General features: G+C 32.5%; 1 protein-coding gene across 1 annotated transcript in view; it reads left to right on the plus strand.

Moving 5' to 3' along the window:
• The window catches only part of prom (prominin), a 90,248-nt gene that overhangs the window by 54,394 nt on the left and 16,365 nt on the right, over positions 1 to 19,489 (plus strand). Inside the window, exons 7-9 of the mRNA XM_089637547.1 lie at positions 9,469 to 9,604; positions 10,833 to 11,003; positions 13,422 to 13,462. Coding sequence (XP_089493673.1) covers positions 9,469 to 9,604; positions 10,833 to 11,003; positions 13,422 to 13,462 — 348 coding nt within the window. The remainder of the gene's footprint in view (positions 1 to 9,468; positions 9,605 to 10,832; positions 11,004 to 13,421; positions 13,463 to 19,489) is intronic.

Raw genomic sequence — 19,489 nt, forward strand, 5'->3', positions numbered from 1 at the left:
TAACATAGTCAAGATAACAAGTGAAGATATAAGAAATACCATAGCCTCCCTTAACACAAATACCTCATCGGGAAATGAACTGATATCAAACAGAGCAATTAAATATCTACTAAATGAGCTAATCTACCCACTGACGTACCTTGTAAATCTTTCAATAAGAAAAGGTATTTTTCTCACACGTCTTAAAATTGCTACGATTATTCCAATATACAAAAGCGGTCCCAAAAATGATATATCTAACTATCGACCAATTAGTCTATTACCTACACTATCGAAAATATTGGAAAAAGTAATAAAAAAACAAATGGTTAAATTTTTGGATGAAAATAAAATATTATCAACGACGCAATACGGTTTTAGGGAAAACCTGGGTACTGGTGATGCTATAGCTAAAGTAACAAATACAATTATAAAAAAACTGGATGAAGGTAAAAAATGCTTGGCAGTTTTTATTGACCTTCAAAAAGCTTTTGATACAATTGACCATGAAATACTATTTTTTAAATTTAAAAAAAAAATGGAATAACACAAACAACTCTAAAAACTTATTAAAATTTACCTAACTGGAAGAGAGCAGTATGTACAAATTGGTAAAAAAAGTAGCAAAACTCTATCAATCAAGTACGGTGTCCCTCAAGGAAGCGTATTGGGTCCAATACTATTTCTCATTTATATTAATGACTTTTTGAGTCTTCCCATTGAAGGAGACATAATGAGCTTTGCAGATGACACTGTCATTATATTCTATGAACAAAATTGGACAAGCACACATAAAAAGCGGAGCAAGGTCTGACTGTACTCCAAAACTGGTTAAAAGCAAACTTCCTTACATTAAATGTGAGTAAAACTAAATATCTAACATTCCCTAAAACCAAAAGAGGTCAACCAACGAATGAGCATACACTCAAATTACATGAATGTCTAAACAAATATCCGCAATGTTCTTGCCCGCATATAGTCCAAACTAAAACAATTAAATATCCCAATGAAGTTTGTCGTCAATTACGATAATTGACGACAAACTTCATTGGGATGCACACATCGAAGGAACCTCAAAAAAGCTAACAAAACTCATCTATTTCTTCAAAAAATTACGAAATATATCTTGTCAACTACAGATCTAAAGAGAGTATATTATGTTCTATGCCACTCTCTACTGGAATATGGAATAATAGGATGGGGCTCAGCATCATCAAACCATATTAAACAACTAAAGAAAACTCAAAATTGGATCATAAAGACCATATTAAAGCTCCCGTAAGGACGCCAACTACTGATATTTTTAATCTGTTTGATGTTCCAAGTTTACAAATAATCTATGCTAAAAATATTCTAGTTTATCACTTAAAAAATAAACCAGAGGCAAACCCCTCTCACGATCATAAAACCAGAGCCAAGCAAACAGACATGCTAAATATTCCTAAATGTAATTCTACCTTTGGACAAAGAAACTCTGAATTTTTAGCAATAAAATTATATAATAAACTCCCTCTCAACATCAAACAAAGGAAAACGAAAAATAACTACATTAAGGACATCAAATCTTGGCTTAAGGAAATATCGGAAGAAAAAATAGCTAATATATTAAAAACATCATCTTAGTCGCTGAAAACGTATACTAACATGTATAGTCCCCCTCAGCACAGGATCTCCTAGTGAGGAGGACTTCAATGATCCGTTTTAATTTTATATATATATTTTTATTTTTATGTGCCATACAAAAATGAACCTAATTATTTAAAATAGTAACTAAATAAAAAATAAATAAAAAAAATACGAATACGAAACAATAATAATTAAGCGAAAATGCTGAAAATCTCCAAATGCAGGGTTTTCCAATAAGAGGTGTTGTTTTGATATTCAATCGTAAAAGATCAATGGTTTCGTTGCTTGTGTGGCACGTAGCGCCGTCTTGTTGAAAGTAAACGTTGTTCAGATCAATACCATCCAATTCCGGCCATAAAAAATCATTAATCATCTCTCTATAGCGCAATCCATTCACCGTAACTGTTGCTCCAGTCTCATTTTCGAAAAAGTAAGGTCCAATGACTCCACCGGACCATTAACCGCACCAAACAATCACACGATGAGGATAGAAAGGCTTTTCAACAATAATTGTTGGGTTTTCCGAGCCCCAGATGCGACAATTTTGCTTGTTGACGAGGTGGAAATGGGCATCATCACTCAAGATGATTTGCATTTGATTAACTCAAGTGAATTTTAATAATTTCAATGCGTTGTTGAAGCGTGTATCGTTCCATTTTTATTGATCGCGTAGTTTCTACTTGTCAAGTGTCAAAAAATGACAGCTTCAAAGTAACATCTACCGAAAAAGCGGGCTATTCAAAATAACACCTCTAATTAGAAAACCCTGTAGTATAAAATAGTCAGTATCCGCGTCTGTCTGTTTGTGCGCTTAGTTCTTCTAAACTACGCAACAGATTTTTACAAAGTTTTCACTATCAATTATAAAATTTATTCAGAAAGGTTCATATATTTAATAAATGCATATTATGTTTATAGATAGCAGATAAAAGTCGATGTTTTGTAATCATGTCGTAAAAATATATTTTCGGGCGCTTACATTATTAACGCTAGCTAAACCATGTGAGATACATCAAAATTATGAACTATGGAATTAAATATCTTAAAAAGTCTATCATATTATGTCTATCTTCTAAGCATAATTCCAAGCAATGCCGGGTACATATCAGCTATATTTAATAAAATACGACTCGTTTGAAATAGAGCAAAAATCTCTCGACTAATGCTTCAGTTGCATTTAAGGATACACTGTAAATGTTTTCATGCCTATAACATATTAAATAACAGAACAAAACGTGTTTTAAATAATTTTCTAAGCTTACTTTGCGATTTTTTTTATCGAGGGAATTTCATATAATTTCAGTTTCGGCATAACAAATAGACATTATCTTATCTTGACAAAAATAACTTCTTTTTTTTGAACATATAAATTTAAAGAGTTAACGAGAAACTTGCTTTAAATCGGTAGAAATTGGGTATGCGGGGCTTAAAGCTCCCTTTTGAATAGATTCGCGTCTTCATTAATCACAAATTCACTTTGTGGCATCATTTTGATCAAATTACATGAATGTATGAAATAAAATACTTTGTGAACAACATAATGTAATCAAAGGAACGTGCTTCGAAACCAATTGTTTCTTAATCAACGATATAATAATCGTTAATTTGCCTACTTTTATATTTTTATTAATTTTCGACGATCAAACCATTGGTACCGAAACATGACTATTACTTTAATAGTGATGCGTATAAGGTCTTTTATTTTTATTAATGTTCTACATTGTTCAGGTTTCGTATATAATTTCGTAGAGTAGTCAATAGTAGTCAAGTGAACGCGAGGCCACTATATCCACACATATAAATAAGCGCTATAGATATCAAGGAAGTCATCCGAATGAATTAGACCAACTAAATAGGTAACACGAAGATGGTGACTCCTGAAAGCGCCTTTGTGATGTTTCTTTTAAGCATAAAAAATGCTTTTAATATTTATTACTTTTCAAAATGAACCTTATTGAAAACGGTTTTTCATAACCCACCCTTTAGCAAGGCTAGCGTAGTAAACCTCGCGTAGCGGTGACGCCCCACATGGTCGCTATTGGATTGCGCTAGTAATCACGTATGGAGGACGATAACCAGGAGGCTCGCAGCCTTATTCCCTGACTTTGCAGCCACACTATACGAGTACAATATACACCATTCAGCCTTCCGCCGTGATCTTATTATAATTGTATTTGTACCCCACTAGCTGCTAGCTGCTAGCACCTTCTACACTGGAGGAGGCCTTTCAATTCTTGGGTCGATCAAGGATAAGGACCAATTAAGGAAAACACGGTGATACTAAATACGTATTGATCACCTTCAATTAACTTGTTTATTGGTGTTTCATATTTACAAGTTCATCGGGAACCTTTCAATTCATTCGTCAGGGGCCTGCAATCCCGTTTATAACTTATTTAGAATTATTTGAAGTGATTCATAATAAATTGGCAATACTCATTTTTATCCGTGCATATTCCAAAACTAAGACAGATAAAAAGCCTAACCCCAGCAACTAACGGAGGCTTGACGAATTACTGCCTTTCATACTTTTTTTTATTTTTTTTATTGTTGATACATTATTTTACAATATTTCATATTCTAATTCAGTAATTTTGGCCTCACTGGGTTGTTTACCCGTGCTGAGGCCCCCATTTTATAATATAAGAATTTATACATTTAAAAAAAATAAAAAAACATCTAAAATAAAGATAAATTTAAACTAAAAATAAAGATTAAAAATTAAAATATAAATTTTATAGGTCACTGAAAAAGTAAAACACACTAGAAATGCCTTCCATAAATACACATAAATACATTCCAGTTGCCATCGACAAACTACTGAGAAGTAGTTTATTGGATCTTTCTGTTTTTTCTGTATTTTATTTTATTATTTACTGTAATATATATTTTTGTCTTGCTTTCTTTAAATAAAAAAAAATTTAAAAAACACACAAAAATTTTATACACTGTATTCAAAGCTCATATCGCATAACTTTTATTTCATAATTTCCTATTTTAGTGCGGTTTACAAAATCGTATAAACATATCTTTCTCATTTATCATATATTTTAACACAAAATAATTTTCAATTTCTTGATAGTGGAATAACTTTTCGAGTGACTTTAAATGGTAATATTTAATCATTGAAGATAATATTAACAAATCTCAAACGAAAAATGTGAAACAGAAAATTAGTTAATTATTGATGAGATATGAAGCGAAAAAATTTTATCTTCAACTCTCCCAATGTTCAAACTAAAACTACCAAATCCGGTCTAGGCGTACCGCTTATCGCGTTCTAATAGTGGAACAAGTTTCGACGAGATATTATTCTCTGATTGTAGCTCTATGGTCGCATCTAGGAATTGAACCCAGGACCGCAGCCTTACCGAAGAGCAAAGCCCCTACAAGTCCCGACAAGAGGTCCTGGAATTAATTCCTATAAGCGACCGAATCATTTTCTTCACATTTTCGTTTGAGAGTTATGGTGTTCACACACAGAGCTATAATATGCGTGGGATGGCGTATTTCAGCATATCGCTCGCCATACTTTCCAATTTGGAATGTAAGGCGAGCGATATGCCGAAATACGCCATCCCACGCATATTATAGCTCTGTGTGAATACGCTCTTATTAATATACTTCAATGATTTATGATATTTTTTTTTAATAACCTAATGAGTTAAACCTCGAATTGCAATATTTAATTATTGAAGACAATATTAGTGATTTCTAAACAAAAATCTTAAACAGAAAAATCAGAAAAAGATACGGTCACATCGGAATCGCTAATACTGTCTTCAATAATTAAAAATGATAATTTTATTCGTCAATTTTAAAATTGTGCGAAGAGCGCTAGTTACGTACTGAAAACCTTAGTCTACCAAATGTTTATACCAAGAATTTATGCTTTTGAATATACTCTTTTTTTGTACGCATTCCTGTATTTTTACATATGCATTTTAACAACTATATCAATAAAGTGAACATGAAATGGGTCAGTGGAAATACTTCATGTAACGAATCAAGAGCGCGGATAAAATAAACTATGTCTACCCGATCGTATTCTGATCGCGCATTAACATGCTTACCTAATTACAAGGCTAAGTATCAAATTAATCCTGATAAAAGTGCGCATCTACACTCGGGGAAATTGATAGCTTTTCATGGGATTACCTTTCTCCATTGTCATACAACACCGTTCTGATCGTCCATTAGAGGCACAAACAACAAATTAATCCATCATTCGATATCACCAACTATTACTCAGATCAAGTGAATGATAAATTATTTTCCATCACATGAATACAAAGTGTATAGCTGTGTCAACAAAGACAGCTTGAAAAATTCTTTATAGTAAAAATGTCTACGGTAATTCGTTTACTTATGAATCTGAATCAAATAAAATGACTATCGAATGGTGAGGTCTGGCGAAGTGGAATTTTCATCGTGTCTCGCAACGCTATTATATTAAGGGAAATATAATTTTGAATGGCGAATTTGAGTAAGCAGTTAAAAAATGTAGATATTTATACAAGGAGAAAATGAGTACCTATTGCTAATTTATTTTAAATCATTGGTAATTTAGTTTAAATTATTGGTAATTCGGTTAAAAATGTGCCGTTTGGTAAATTCCTGAGTTTGTATTGATAATACCTATATAATGACAAAATGTGAAAATGTTAGGATATTTATGAACACGTCTACCAACATCGTGATAATACATTGGTATTTTTCCAAAAGTTTATCAGGAAACTTTCAATTCATTCGTTAACGGCCTGCAGTCTCGTTTTTAACCGGATTACGAATTATTTTAAGAGGTTCTTAATAAATTGGCAATACCTACTCATTTTTATCCGTGTATATTCCAAAATTAAGGCAGATTAAGAAACTAACCCTAACAATTAAGAGGCTTGACGAATTGCTGCCTTTCATACTATTATATAGGTCACTGATAAGAAATACGCACTAGAAATCCTTTCCATCTGAATTTTAACGGAAACTGATGTCGCCACTGACTTAGTACCTTTTGGTTCCAGCCCAATAAGCATGCTTTAGGTATGCCTCTCTTACACTATCTATCGTGTATCGCCATTCTATTTGATCAAAATGAAATTTTCATGAAGATGATGAAATGAATTTTTGTATAAATGTATTTATAAATTTCATCAAAGAATTGCCAGACTTTTGGCGCCTTAAGGCGATGCACTACGTCGTGTAATATTTGAAATTGAGCCGCTATCAATAACAACCCTTACGTAGATGGTGATAAGGTTTAAATTCCCGCTTAACATCATCCGCCTGTTTTGATTTATGAAAGAAAAAAACATGGCCAAAAAGTGCCTTTTATTTTATTTTGTGGATGTTCAGGTATAAATATTTATTTTTTTTTCGATCATATTATAGATAACTTAATTTTCCACATTATACAATAAAATCATAACCGAAAATGGGTTCGTAAGTAGGGGATTTTGAACTTCAAAGCAGTTTTCATAGGCCTTTACATTATTTTTTTCTGGGCTTATAAAAAGACTTATCTAAAAAATACTCGTTTATTTCAAAGGCCAAGATGAATTCTACTCGCAGTATTTAGTGAAAGCATCTGAAACATTTCTAGGCGACCAAATTTTCAAACCAAAAACATGTGATTTTGCATTACTACGTATGGCATCGACTTAAGCAATCAAAAGTATAAAATAAACTGTACTCAATGAATACTGACTAAATGCCTTTCCATCAATGTTTAAGTATTTAAACTTACTTGCTAGTAGCGGCTCAAGTACATTGCGCGGCAAAGCTAGCAGTCCACAATGTAGAGCAAAGAATGCAAGGTTTGTTGTGAAATCGAAGAAAGGTATTGTACAGTGTTCATAAAAAAAACATGTGAGCAAATAAGTTTTTTTTTTTAATTTTTTTTAGTAATCTCGAAGTACTTTAAATCAAATTGGTTGTAATTTTTAGTTTTATTTTTAATCAAACTCTTGTATCTATGCTGGTTAATTAATTACTTAAACCTACTAAAAGAACCTTTTTGGTTAACCCTTAATTATAAAAATTGATTAAAGTTTTGTATAGACTAACGTAATTTGTACTTTAAGAAATGCATACGAATTTGCACTATATTCGTGCCATTATTCCAAATTTCAAATGCTTATCCTACAAGCATATTCTTATTTCAAAAGCAAACATTACCTATCATTGGTTTTTCACTAACTATTCATAATACGCTGTAGCTTAATAAATTATCACATTTGAAAAATGTTGTTTTATTCGGGTTATAAAGCTGAAAGTGGGTAATATACACTTTCATTTATATTTATACAGTTTTCAATTATAGTTTTTTTCATTCTTACGTCAAATTTTCTTCAAAACATCAATCTTAAATTTAAAGTTTCTTCCGTAGCATTATGATCTGCACATTAGACTTTTAGTCGGGAAGTTGCAAGTTGCAAAAATATATTTCGTATGTCCATGATTTATTCATTCAATGTAACATAGGAGTTGTTGCCAAGTCCGGGTGTTATGATATTGATAGCTTAGACTCGAGGACCATAATAAATTCAAATAAAATAAATAACTTTTTTAACGCCACTATTTAATCAAAAAGGATAGACATATTTCAAAACCAATGGTTTCTTTTTTATTTTATTTTAATTTTATATTACATTAAGTTACAATAGTGACGTATTGCCCATCTCGCTAGGTGTGTAAACCCTGCGTTGAGATGGCAATTTACAGAGTGGTTGTTATCTAGGTTTTAGTTAATACAATATTGTGAAAATGTCAGATAAAATAAAATCAGTATTTTTTTTTTTAAATTTTACAATTCAAAAATGAATGTAGAAGATGAGGGCGAAGCGATAATAATTTTTATTAATTAATTAATTAAGTTTCAGTTTGACCAAAAGGCATATTATACATATATATACACAGTAAGCACAATTTTTAGTGTGTTATGAAATACTTCTAATGTATATTTTTATTGGAGGTAATCATTGATTTTATTTTAAAAGAAATTTTTGGTTTGTGTTTTTCTAATGTCAATAGGTAGAGAATTGTATAGCTTAATAGCATTGTATTTAAAGCTTTTTTGTCCATAGGAGGTTTGACAAACTGGGATGTTAAAAGATTTTACATATGAATCTCAAGGCTTTGTTAGGATAGATTCGTAATTATAGCATTATGACGAAGAAACCATTGGTTCTTCGCTTAAATCAACGTATAATTACATTCTTCGCTGTGATAAACGTGTGATTATACACCATTGAAGAAAAAGATAATAATAACAAATCTAAACAAAACATGAAACAGAACATTACACAGAATTACCGGGACAACGTATTTATATCATATTTCAAATTCAGAATTAAGAGGAAAACGGGCGGCGTTTTGTCCATTCAAACGTAGTCCTGAAATTTCTATCTGGATTTTTGAAATTTAGAACAATTGTGAAAAGTGACCTCGGTAAGTATTGGCATGCTCGAGAAATGTCACCAAACAGATTTTTTTAAATATAAAATATTGATAAATCGGGACAAAACATCACTAGGATAACGATATCAACTACGTCACATCAATTCGCTGACTGTATACATATTTATCAAAACCCTCTACCCCTTTCTCGCCCGAATACAGAGCGACAGATACAACTGCACCCCATTCTGATAATACCTACATAAAATCGTCAAGACCGAGGTTTCGTTATCTCCATCAAAACTGGACCGATTTTTTTCTTCTTATCAACCAACGCGTTGGAGACACAGGGGAGAAAGCAAAAGAAAATAATATGCTATGATATTTGAATATTTTTAAAATTATTTATTTAATAAATAATATTATTATTTACTTAAGATTTAATTAAAATTAAATCGTTTTTTCTAGGTCACAGAAGAGCATTTGGAGCCAATGGCAGATATTTTAAATGCTGGTAATTTAACGGAGGCTGCAGAAAGTGCTCGGAAAAAGTTCTCAGACATTCCTAAAACAGTAGCCAACCAGACAAGCTTTGTTATTGAAGGTATGTATTAAAGAATTTTATTATACAGTGCAATTTTAAGTGCAAACTGCCTTTTTACGGACTTCTTGCATCCTTGTGTAAATGGTTTGCCGACTTTTTGGGCATTCAAAAAATGTTGACGTCCAACAAGGATCGATTCTGTCTCCGATTTTGTTTATATTGGACATCAATTGCCATTTTTCGTGTACACCAATTCACGGTTACACGGATGACAGTACATGATGAGCATTTTGTGTGACAGTCCATGATAGTTTTTTTGTTTGACAAGCCCTCAAAGGATATACAAACTGCAAGAGCTCGGAAAGCTTTCAAGTAGAGAAACCTCGAGAGGTTCCTCTTGGGGTAAGAATAATCTAGTCAAATTTAATGTTTGAAAGACTTAATCATGCCTGATTACGCCTAAAAGCGATCAAATTAAAAATCTAATGTCCTTCTATAAAAGCAATCTTCCCAACTTGCCTTCTATTGATATGCTTGATAGCACTCTTTGTGACCAGCCATAGTCAAGTGATCCTCTCAGAAGCTGGGAGAACTGTACAGGGCCCGCAGATACTTTAACAGTGCACAACTGCTGACCCTGTAGAAATTACAAGTGCGCCCCCACTGTTGAATTCGGCAGCCACCTCTGGTCTCTAGCTCAAAAATACCTGAAAACCCCATGTATATTATTTACACATATATTGTTATTTTACATGATTACCATAACTTTAGTACCAGAAAATGTTATTTTGCCACCATTTCGTAGTAATTTATTAAATAACGCGTTCGGTTTTGCATCATATGACGTCATACGACGTCAATCTCCCAGTCTGAAACTGTTCCGGACGGTTCTTATGACGTCAGACCGCGTTTGTAGCATTATACATAATAAATGTATGTTTTTTATCTAATCGATTTTTCAACATTGCATGTATATTCATTTTCCAAGTACAATAAAACATATATCCATATTCAGAAACGGATTATGTTGTTCCATATGAATATAAATTTCAAAGTCACAATTATTTTCATTGGACTTCCCGATTACGCTACTAAATATTGTAAATAATTATACTATCCACTGTTAGAATTCGATAACAATAATATTTTTATGATTTGCAAAAATATAACTACAAACCATTAATTTTTAAATGTTCCAGTTTATTAACTATTAGCGCTCTCTGTTGGAGTAAACCCAAATTAAATATGGTTTAATTCTCGACTAAAAGCTTTTCAATTTTCCCACTAGATATCCGGGAGGCTCTGCAAATGCAGAAAGCCGAGCTGCGAGTCGCTGAACGATCATTCGCTAAAGCGGCGAGACATCTAGCGGCAGAGTCTACAAGCGCCGCTCTACATATCGAGGATATAGTTCGGGCAGTCGACGCTGTGGAATCTTGGCGCTGGCTGATTTTCCTTGGTAACCAAAAATAAAATTATCTTATATTAAATTATTATAGATAGAATATTTAAACGAACATGGATAGTAAAATAGGTTTTGCTACCTAAATATTATAATTTGTTTTGCAGTTGCTGTTTTATTAATTTGCCTGGTGATGCTGCTTCACATATTTGGTATTAGCTGTGGATGTTGTGGTATGGAGAGCCAGGCTGGTTCCATCTTAAAAACGTAAGATGCATTCTTTTTGAGGTGAAAGAATAAATATTATAAAAAACTCGTTTTAGTGTCAAAGATTTTTTAATTCGTGTTTTGGTTGCAGATCCGTTATAACGATGTGCTTCTTTGCGATACCTCTTTGGATTTTAACTATTGTCGTTTTCGTTGCTGGGGGGCATGGAGAGGTAAATAAATATACATGGAAAATTATGCTTTTACTATCGTGGCCTAAAATAAGTTTTTGCCATTTCGTCACCCCTTCAGTGATGACACCCCAGGCATCCCGCACCCCCGTACACCTTTCCTACACCCCTGGGTTCGAGTTCTCAGTTTGGCGAGAAGCATGGCCAATGTATCTTAGGATAAGTTGTTAGCAATGTTGTTAGTTTTTTTTTATTTACTATTATTTTTTTTGTTCATACGTGGATAGTTACATAAAATATTGAAAACTGTATAAAAAATATTGTAATAAATGTGGCATGGTTTATGTGGAGATACAATATCAAACATAAATTTAAGTTAGTTTAAAAGAGTTACTGTAGAGATGCAATACAAGAAACTAAAGCATGAAATTTATAAGAGTTTTAAAATAACATAAAATTAAGGTAAATACTAGTTTTTAAAGAAGACATCTTAAAAAGTGAATTAGCAGACAAAGCATTACAAACAATAAAATATATCCGCTGTTTTGTATGTATGTGAAATAATAAAAAATAATCTGTCTGTGAATATAAAAGTTACAGATAGCTTTGCTAAAACTTATAAGAAAAAAAATTCTAGTTCAGTGTTTTTTAGCCAAGATTTGATTAGTTGAAGGCCTGTTTTGGAATATTGATTAGATACTACAACATTGAAGTTGTATTTTTGATTTATTTAGTAGTTTAAATTTTTTATTGAATCACATTATGTATGTTTTTAATTTTTTGAATAACTTAATGAGTAAAACCTAAAACTGTAACATTTGATTACTGAAGACAATATTAGTAACTCTTAAACGAAAATTTGAGACGAAAAAATCAGAAAAAGATAAGGTCGCATCAAGGACTTGAGACCTTCGCCTGGCTGCTGAGAGCTCCGCCTCGCTCAATTTTTCGTTCAAGAATCACTAACATTGTCTTCAATAATTATAAATTACGTATATTTCGCAGTTTTTTTCATTACCCATAATATTGTTGTGCTTATCCAGCCTTTTAGTTTCACGTATAACATTATTTCCAAATGTTCAAACACTCGCTCCGTAACCTCTAATCACGCTAAAAGGGAAAACACCATCCATATTAATTATTAGATTATTATACCCCGGTTCAGCGTTGGTAAAGTTATGCCGGTCTAAAGCCCGGTTATAGGTAGTTTCAACCATACCTACGCCGTGTGGTCAAGTTTTTCAGTATTCCAACCTTACGCGCCGCATAATATTTACACCGCGTAAGTAACTTTCGCAAAATATTGTACATATATGTATATATATTTTTAGTTTTTGTTTTTTTATTAATCATTAAGGGGTGCTAGTTTTACAATTAATTCCATCAAAGAAATGCCCCCCCCTACATCTCTGAGCTATGCGTCCCGGAAAACACTGGTCTGAGGCAGTCAACTCTTAGATCAGCAACATCAGCAGCTGTAGGCAGACTGATAGAACCTATGCGCCAAATACTAAGTTTGGTGATCGCGCTTTCGGAGCATCTGGGTCGAAGGCTTGGAATAAACTTCCTCCGGAACTAAAATCAATAACAAATCCAACGGAATTCAGGTCTAAACTAAAAATTTACCTTTTTATGCTGTAGAGAAAGTCGAATTATATCCAATTTTCCCATTTTGTCCTAAATCTTGTATTACGCTAATAAACAATTAGTTAATGGTAATTAAGTGTTAATCTCAAGTGACCTAGCAGGTAAGTTTGGTACTGCACATTATCACCATATATAGTTAGTGAATCATTGAAGAAGTGTATTATATATTTGTACAGCGCCCTTGAGGTAATTTTGCACCAAAACGGCGTTATATAAATCATTCAAATATTATTATTACTATTAACTTCAAGCATCCCGGGTTACTAATAACCCGGTAAATTTGAAATCCTCCAACCTAATTGTCCATTTACATACTGAAGCGAACTGAATATTGATCCCACAATGTCTTGGTGAGAACTCAACGCTTTTTCCAATCGGCTGCTTACCTTTTTTATTTATTTTTCCGATACTTCTTTTTGTGTGGATGCAGAGCAGATTGCCACACCCAAGTCTGGGTATGAGATAATACAGGTAAGTATGGTCGAATGCGACAGGAATTTGCACCACTAGAGTTATAGAAAATGCCAAGGAATGCTGAGAGCAGACGGTATACATTGCAGATGTGGGTTGGTGCAGGTGTGACCTAGTTAGAAATGAAATACAGGTAAAAGAATTTCAACGTAATATGCAACATATTTATGAAAATAAAAGTCATTACAATTGGAGAAAGAAGGATGACTAATTTAACCAAAATAAGAGAGTTAGTTTATACAACATTTGAATATAAACTAATATAAACAAGATAATATTTCATTTTGTAACTTTAAATATTTTTACAATAAACATAAAATTTATTTTTAAATACATTAATTCTTCCTTCGTTCTTCAGACTTTCAGGCATTTCATGATACATTTTTAGTCCTTTGTACATTAGGCAGTTCTGTGATTTTGATTTCTTCATATGTGGCAATCTATTCTGGTTTCGTAATTATGAACATCTCTATTAAAAACAATTTCATCCTTAAAACATTTTGGCATTTGGTTGTTCATGACTTTATTCACAAAAATTAACACATCAAATAACAGTCTCTTTTTTATTGGAATCCAATTTAGCTGTTCTCTCATTTGCGTATTTGCATTTTCCCAGTATACATCTCGTAGCTCTATTCTGTATAGCATCTAGTTTGTTCAAATATCCTTCATTGCCCAAATATAATATAGTAGAGCAATAATTTAAATGTGGAGCAACTATAGTTTTATAAATGAGCTCTGTAGTGTTTCCATTTAGTTTATTTCTTAATCTTCTAAGAAAATTGACTTTTTTGATACCTTCTTTAGCACTTGATGCTAAAGAATACACTTGATGCTTGACTTTCCCAGCAAAATTTGCTGGGAAAGTGAGTTTTGAATCGAATATTACACCCAGGTACTTAATTTCATTTGCTTTTTTCAATTCTTTCATCATTAGTTGTCAATTTTAACTCTGTTTTATGCGTTTTGTTGCTAAATTCTATATATTTTTTTGTTTACATTTAGTTTTAATTAGTCTAATTTCAGCCATTTCGCTGTATTTTGTAGGTCTTCATTTAATTTGTTGATTTCATACAAATTAAACTTACGTACCTACTCTTCACGTGATAAATAGATTAATTTATCGTCAGCAAATGATCTAATTTTGCAATGTTTTATGGTTTTACTTTTATAATTTAAGTAAATAATTAAAAGAATTGTACCTAATACCGACCCTTGGTAAATATATCTTGCTCTATGAACTGAATAAATAAACATAATAAAACAAACACTGTTATCAGTATAATACTGATATTGTTGTGACCAAATTTGATTTTATAAAGTAGGAAAATTTGTATTTGTTTTCATTATCAATACCGCATTAGAGTCCCCCCAAATGGTTCACAACTATCCAGAGTCATTATCAATACCGCATTAGTCCCCCCAACTGGTCCACAACTATCCAGAGTCATTATCAATACCGCATTAGAGTCCCCTCAACTTGTCCACAAATATCCAGAGGCATTATCAATACCGCATTATAGTCCCCCCAACTGGTCCACAACTATCGAGAGTTATTATCAATACCGCATTAGAGTCCCCCCAACTGGTCCACAACTATCCAGAGTCATTATCAATACCGCATTAGAGCCCCCAACTGGTCCACAACTATCCAGAGGCATTATCAATACCGCATTAGAGTCCCCCCAACTGGTCCACAACTATCCAGAGGCATTATCAATACCGCATTAGAGTCCCCCCAACTGGTCCACAACTATCCAGAGGCATTATCAATACCGCATTAGAGTCCCCCCAACTGGTCCATAACTATCCAGAGCCATTGGTATAATCACATCCCCTATTGAAGGAAATGAGAAAAGAAAGAGGGTGGAAAGAGGAAGGTTGGAAAGTAGCTGGCAATTCAGATATTTATTTATATATATTATACGCCCATATGTCCTTTCAAAACATGTACATAATAATTCAATGGAACAGAAATCAAAAGTAAAACGTTATTTTAAAATTATATAGAACCTATGCAGAAGAAAAGTATCATGCTTACCTGAGTTGCAATTATAACAGAGATATGTTATTATAACCTATATCGTGCAGTTGAACACATCTACAATTTCAAGTGTTACAAACTGCATGCAATCTACGCAGGTACCAGCGAGTATCTATGTGACTCAGTCCTGATATTAGTATTGCAATTATAAAGATTTTTCGATCGAATAGTTCTAGTTGGTATATTGAAGGTGATTAGACTCAATAATTATAGACACTAAACACGGTCAGAGCCAGAGCCATTTCAAGCATCTTTACCTCCAAGATCCCAAAGGTGTACGTACCTACATAAACAAAATGAATTTACATGTTTTTGTTTTTTTTAAGTTCATTGTTATTACTATGAACAAACCGTGGTGTAGTTTATTTTAAGGTTAAACGCGATGCTAGTTATATTCTACGTGTTCAGAGATGGCATTAATCAAATTATTTTATTGAAATACGCTTTTTGCAAGGTTTTGCTTTACAATATTAAGACAAATTATTTGTTTGCACCCATACATACGCATTATGAATTTGAATAAATAGTTAAATCCGTAAAAAAACCCTATTCTTTCAAGAAAGGCATACAAATACAATAATGGATTGAATCATTAGTATTTATTTATTTATTGACGCCCTATTGGGCTTTTAAGTACATAAAAATTAAAAATTTCATTTTTAAAAACAGTATAAAACAAACAATAGAAAATCGAAATAAAATATAATGATTTCTCATACATTATTTACATTTAAAAAGTGGTGGACTAATTTGGCCTTAAATGTTTTGAAGTTTAAATTAAATATGTCAGCGACATCACTAAGTTCATTGCCCAACCTATGTATTCTTTCTAACACAGAATTCGTAGCGAAGTTATTGTTCTAGAATAAAATATTCCGTCTAGTATATTTTGGAGGTATATGTAAAGATAGCAAGTTTATAGTGTCAGAGCAGTCTAACCTTGAATGAACAATTTTATATAATAAAAGGAGATCAAATATTTTTCGCCTTTCAGATAATTTCGATAAGTTAAGTTTACTGCGTAAATTGACATAATTGATTTCAATAATAGGAATACCAATTTTGAAATTAATAAAACGTAAAAATTTATTTGGTGGTATATATGTGCAACCGATTATAAGTTTTTCATTTTTTAAGGAAACCATTACAAACACTTGTTCAAGATGTTTGTGAAGGCATTTCAGTTTCTTCAAATTCAGTTTGGTTGATACTGACAATAGTACGCCGCCACCTCTTGTTTTATTGCTGGAACTTTGACATCTGTCGTTTCTGTAAATGAAATGATCTAAAAACCCCAGTTCTTGATCGTTTATGCCAGCATTTAGCCATGTTTCAGTAAGGGCATAAATTTCGTAATTCATCGTTGGTAATGTACATTTAGTTCTTGAAGTTTCGTTCTCAGTCCTCTTTCATTTTGATAATGTATTATTAGTTTGTGGGTCAGTTTTTTGGATTCAATTTTATAATTATTGGGTGATTATTAATGTACTTGATTGTAATGTCTTGCTCACCCGATGATTGCCTATTTTTTAGTTCGATTCGTAAATTATTTAGATAGTTCCTTTGAGCAACTGATTGATCAGGGTACATGCGGATGTTATTCTTCAGCGAGTGTTTTTTGCCGAGTAGGATTTTCGGCCATTTAGACTCAGGGAACTCGACTTTTACACCCCTCGGTTTATTAGTATTCCTTTTCCCGATTCTGTAAACTTTCAGGTCAAGAGAATTGGTAGAGTTGTCCAGGTCGAAAATGATTTTTTTTATGCTGATAGTGTCGCCATTCATAATATCAGTTTGGGTTATTGCTTTGCTTTCGGGGAAGTTACATATTATAATTTTTTTTCCCTTAAATTTTGATCATTCATTTCAGCAATAATATCGCAGATGTTATTTGTTTGCAAATTAGTAGTGGTAACAGCAGGAGGAATATTTTTGTACATTGATAATTCGCCTTCTAGGGTAGCCATTCTTGCAGCCATTTGGCCTATGGACCCTAGGATATTATTAGTTTTGGGCATTATTTTGGCAATATGCTCGTTGGTAAATTTGTTATTAGGATCCATCACAATATTTGTTAGTGGATTGATGGCATCTTGTGCAAGGGATATGTATGTCTGCGCATCCATGATGAGTTCGGATTTAGGTTAATAAAAATTAAAAATTAACAGTAGGTTGAACTACCCTGATTACTGTCTGGAATCAAGTTCACTTACAGGTAGTAATGAGTAGGTATCAGTACCTACTACGGTCACAAGGCGTGCGGAAATGCAGGTTACCTGCCTTTATTGTAACAATAATATTAAATATTGAATTTAAGTAAAGTTATTATTATTTGTTATGAAAACTTAGGGCTTTTATTTTATTGTTGAGGACACAAAGAAATGAACAGATTCACAACTTTTACACTGGAACACAATGGCACAGGAATAGTGTGTTAAGTTTTATTTTATATATTTTGTGGACAGAAATAATTCGTGACTGGTTTAGTTTACTGTTGTTGAGTGAGTGTATAATATTGTATTTGTATGCTTGTAACACGTATAATATAAGGAGCGTCGCGTTTAACCTTAATGGTATACCATTTAAGATCCATTCGAAAATCTTTACTTAAAAACACATAAAAATGCAGGTCTGCTGTTCATAGATAGATGCGTTTTTCTAATTGACTAATACCCTATAATGAACATCCTCTAAACATTAAACTTATTCAGATGGCCAAGTCGTTCATCATAAGGTATTCTGAGAATTTATGGAAATCGTTAGAAAAATGTATTTGTGTTAGGGTCGTAGCAATTCAAGACAGATCATTAATTATATCTTATTTACAGAATTTTATCGGTAGCGTAGAAGGCTATTAAAAGATTAAATAAACATTTAAATTTTATTATTTAGTTTATTAGTTTATTCGTGAAAATATGTCACAAACTATATCAGTCTTACATATTAAGATTCCCTAGTACACTGGTGTAGCGTTGGTATAGATATACGGTGAAGAGGGTCGTGTATTGCTCGGGTTAAAATCTTTACTCATAATAATATTCATGCAAGATTTTCTAAGACTGCCACCACTTTGTTCCAATCCTTAAAAACAGGTCATTTTTTCATTTCGCGTTTTGTTGCTAACTTTGCGTTTCTTCAGATGACGTTCGTGATGTCATTGACCCGGTCTGTTTTGAATTACTTCAAAATGCGGCCGATAGAGCTGCAAATGGGTATTACTGCTTTTTTTACACTTTCATTGCGCGTCCTACATACTGACTATGTAAGTACAGAATTTCATAGAATAAAAACTTCTATGTAAAAATATCGCATCAATATTTGCGAAAAGTTAAAATTTGCTATAAAAATACATATTTTATAATGTACAGTAAATTTTAGACTGTTTAATCAACTTATATTTTCTGAACAATAATAACACAAAGGGATTTTAATATACACTAGCAGTAAAAAACCCGCGGAGCGGGTTTTTAACTGCTAGTAAAAGCTTGGTAAAAGCTTGTTAATCGTAAGTAGTCAAATATTGTGAGCTGCATATTTAAATATTCGCGCCATTCATTTGGTTCGTTTTTAAACCGCCAGAGGTGCGCTCTGTCGGCCATCTATAGCCGTGCGTATCGGCCATTGAAGGAACGCGTGATTTTTTTATAAACGTCAAACATAATCACGTAACTGTGGATAATTTTCAATGTAATGTAATTAATCCAATGGATTATGAACTTTCTAAAACATATTTTGTTCGATATTATCCAAAAATTATATGAGCAGAAACGATGCTTTTGAAGAAATCTCGTATTATTATGAGGCGATCCTATTTTAGTATGAAATCGTGTCTTAATTTTCAAGTTAGCGGAATTTAACCGAAACAGACAATTTACATTTGACCAATCAGGGGGCCTACATCGTCCAGACGCAAGAGTATTAATACTATCAGATACCATTACAGTCGTAATGCAGGTTTTTGAACACTGATAAATAGTTTATGA

This window comes from Hesperophylax consimilis, chromosome 11, assembly GCF_061612785.1.
Source record: "Hesperophylax consimilis isolate HC1 chromosome 11, BYU_Hcon_1.0, whole genome shotgun sequence".
NCBI classification, from domain to species: Eukaryota; Metazoa; Arthropoda; class Insecta; order Trichoptera; family Limnephilidae; genus Hesperophylax; species Hesperophylax consimilis.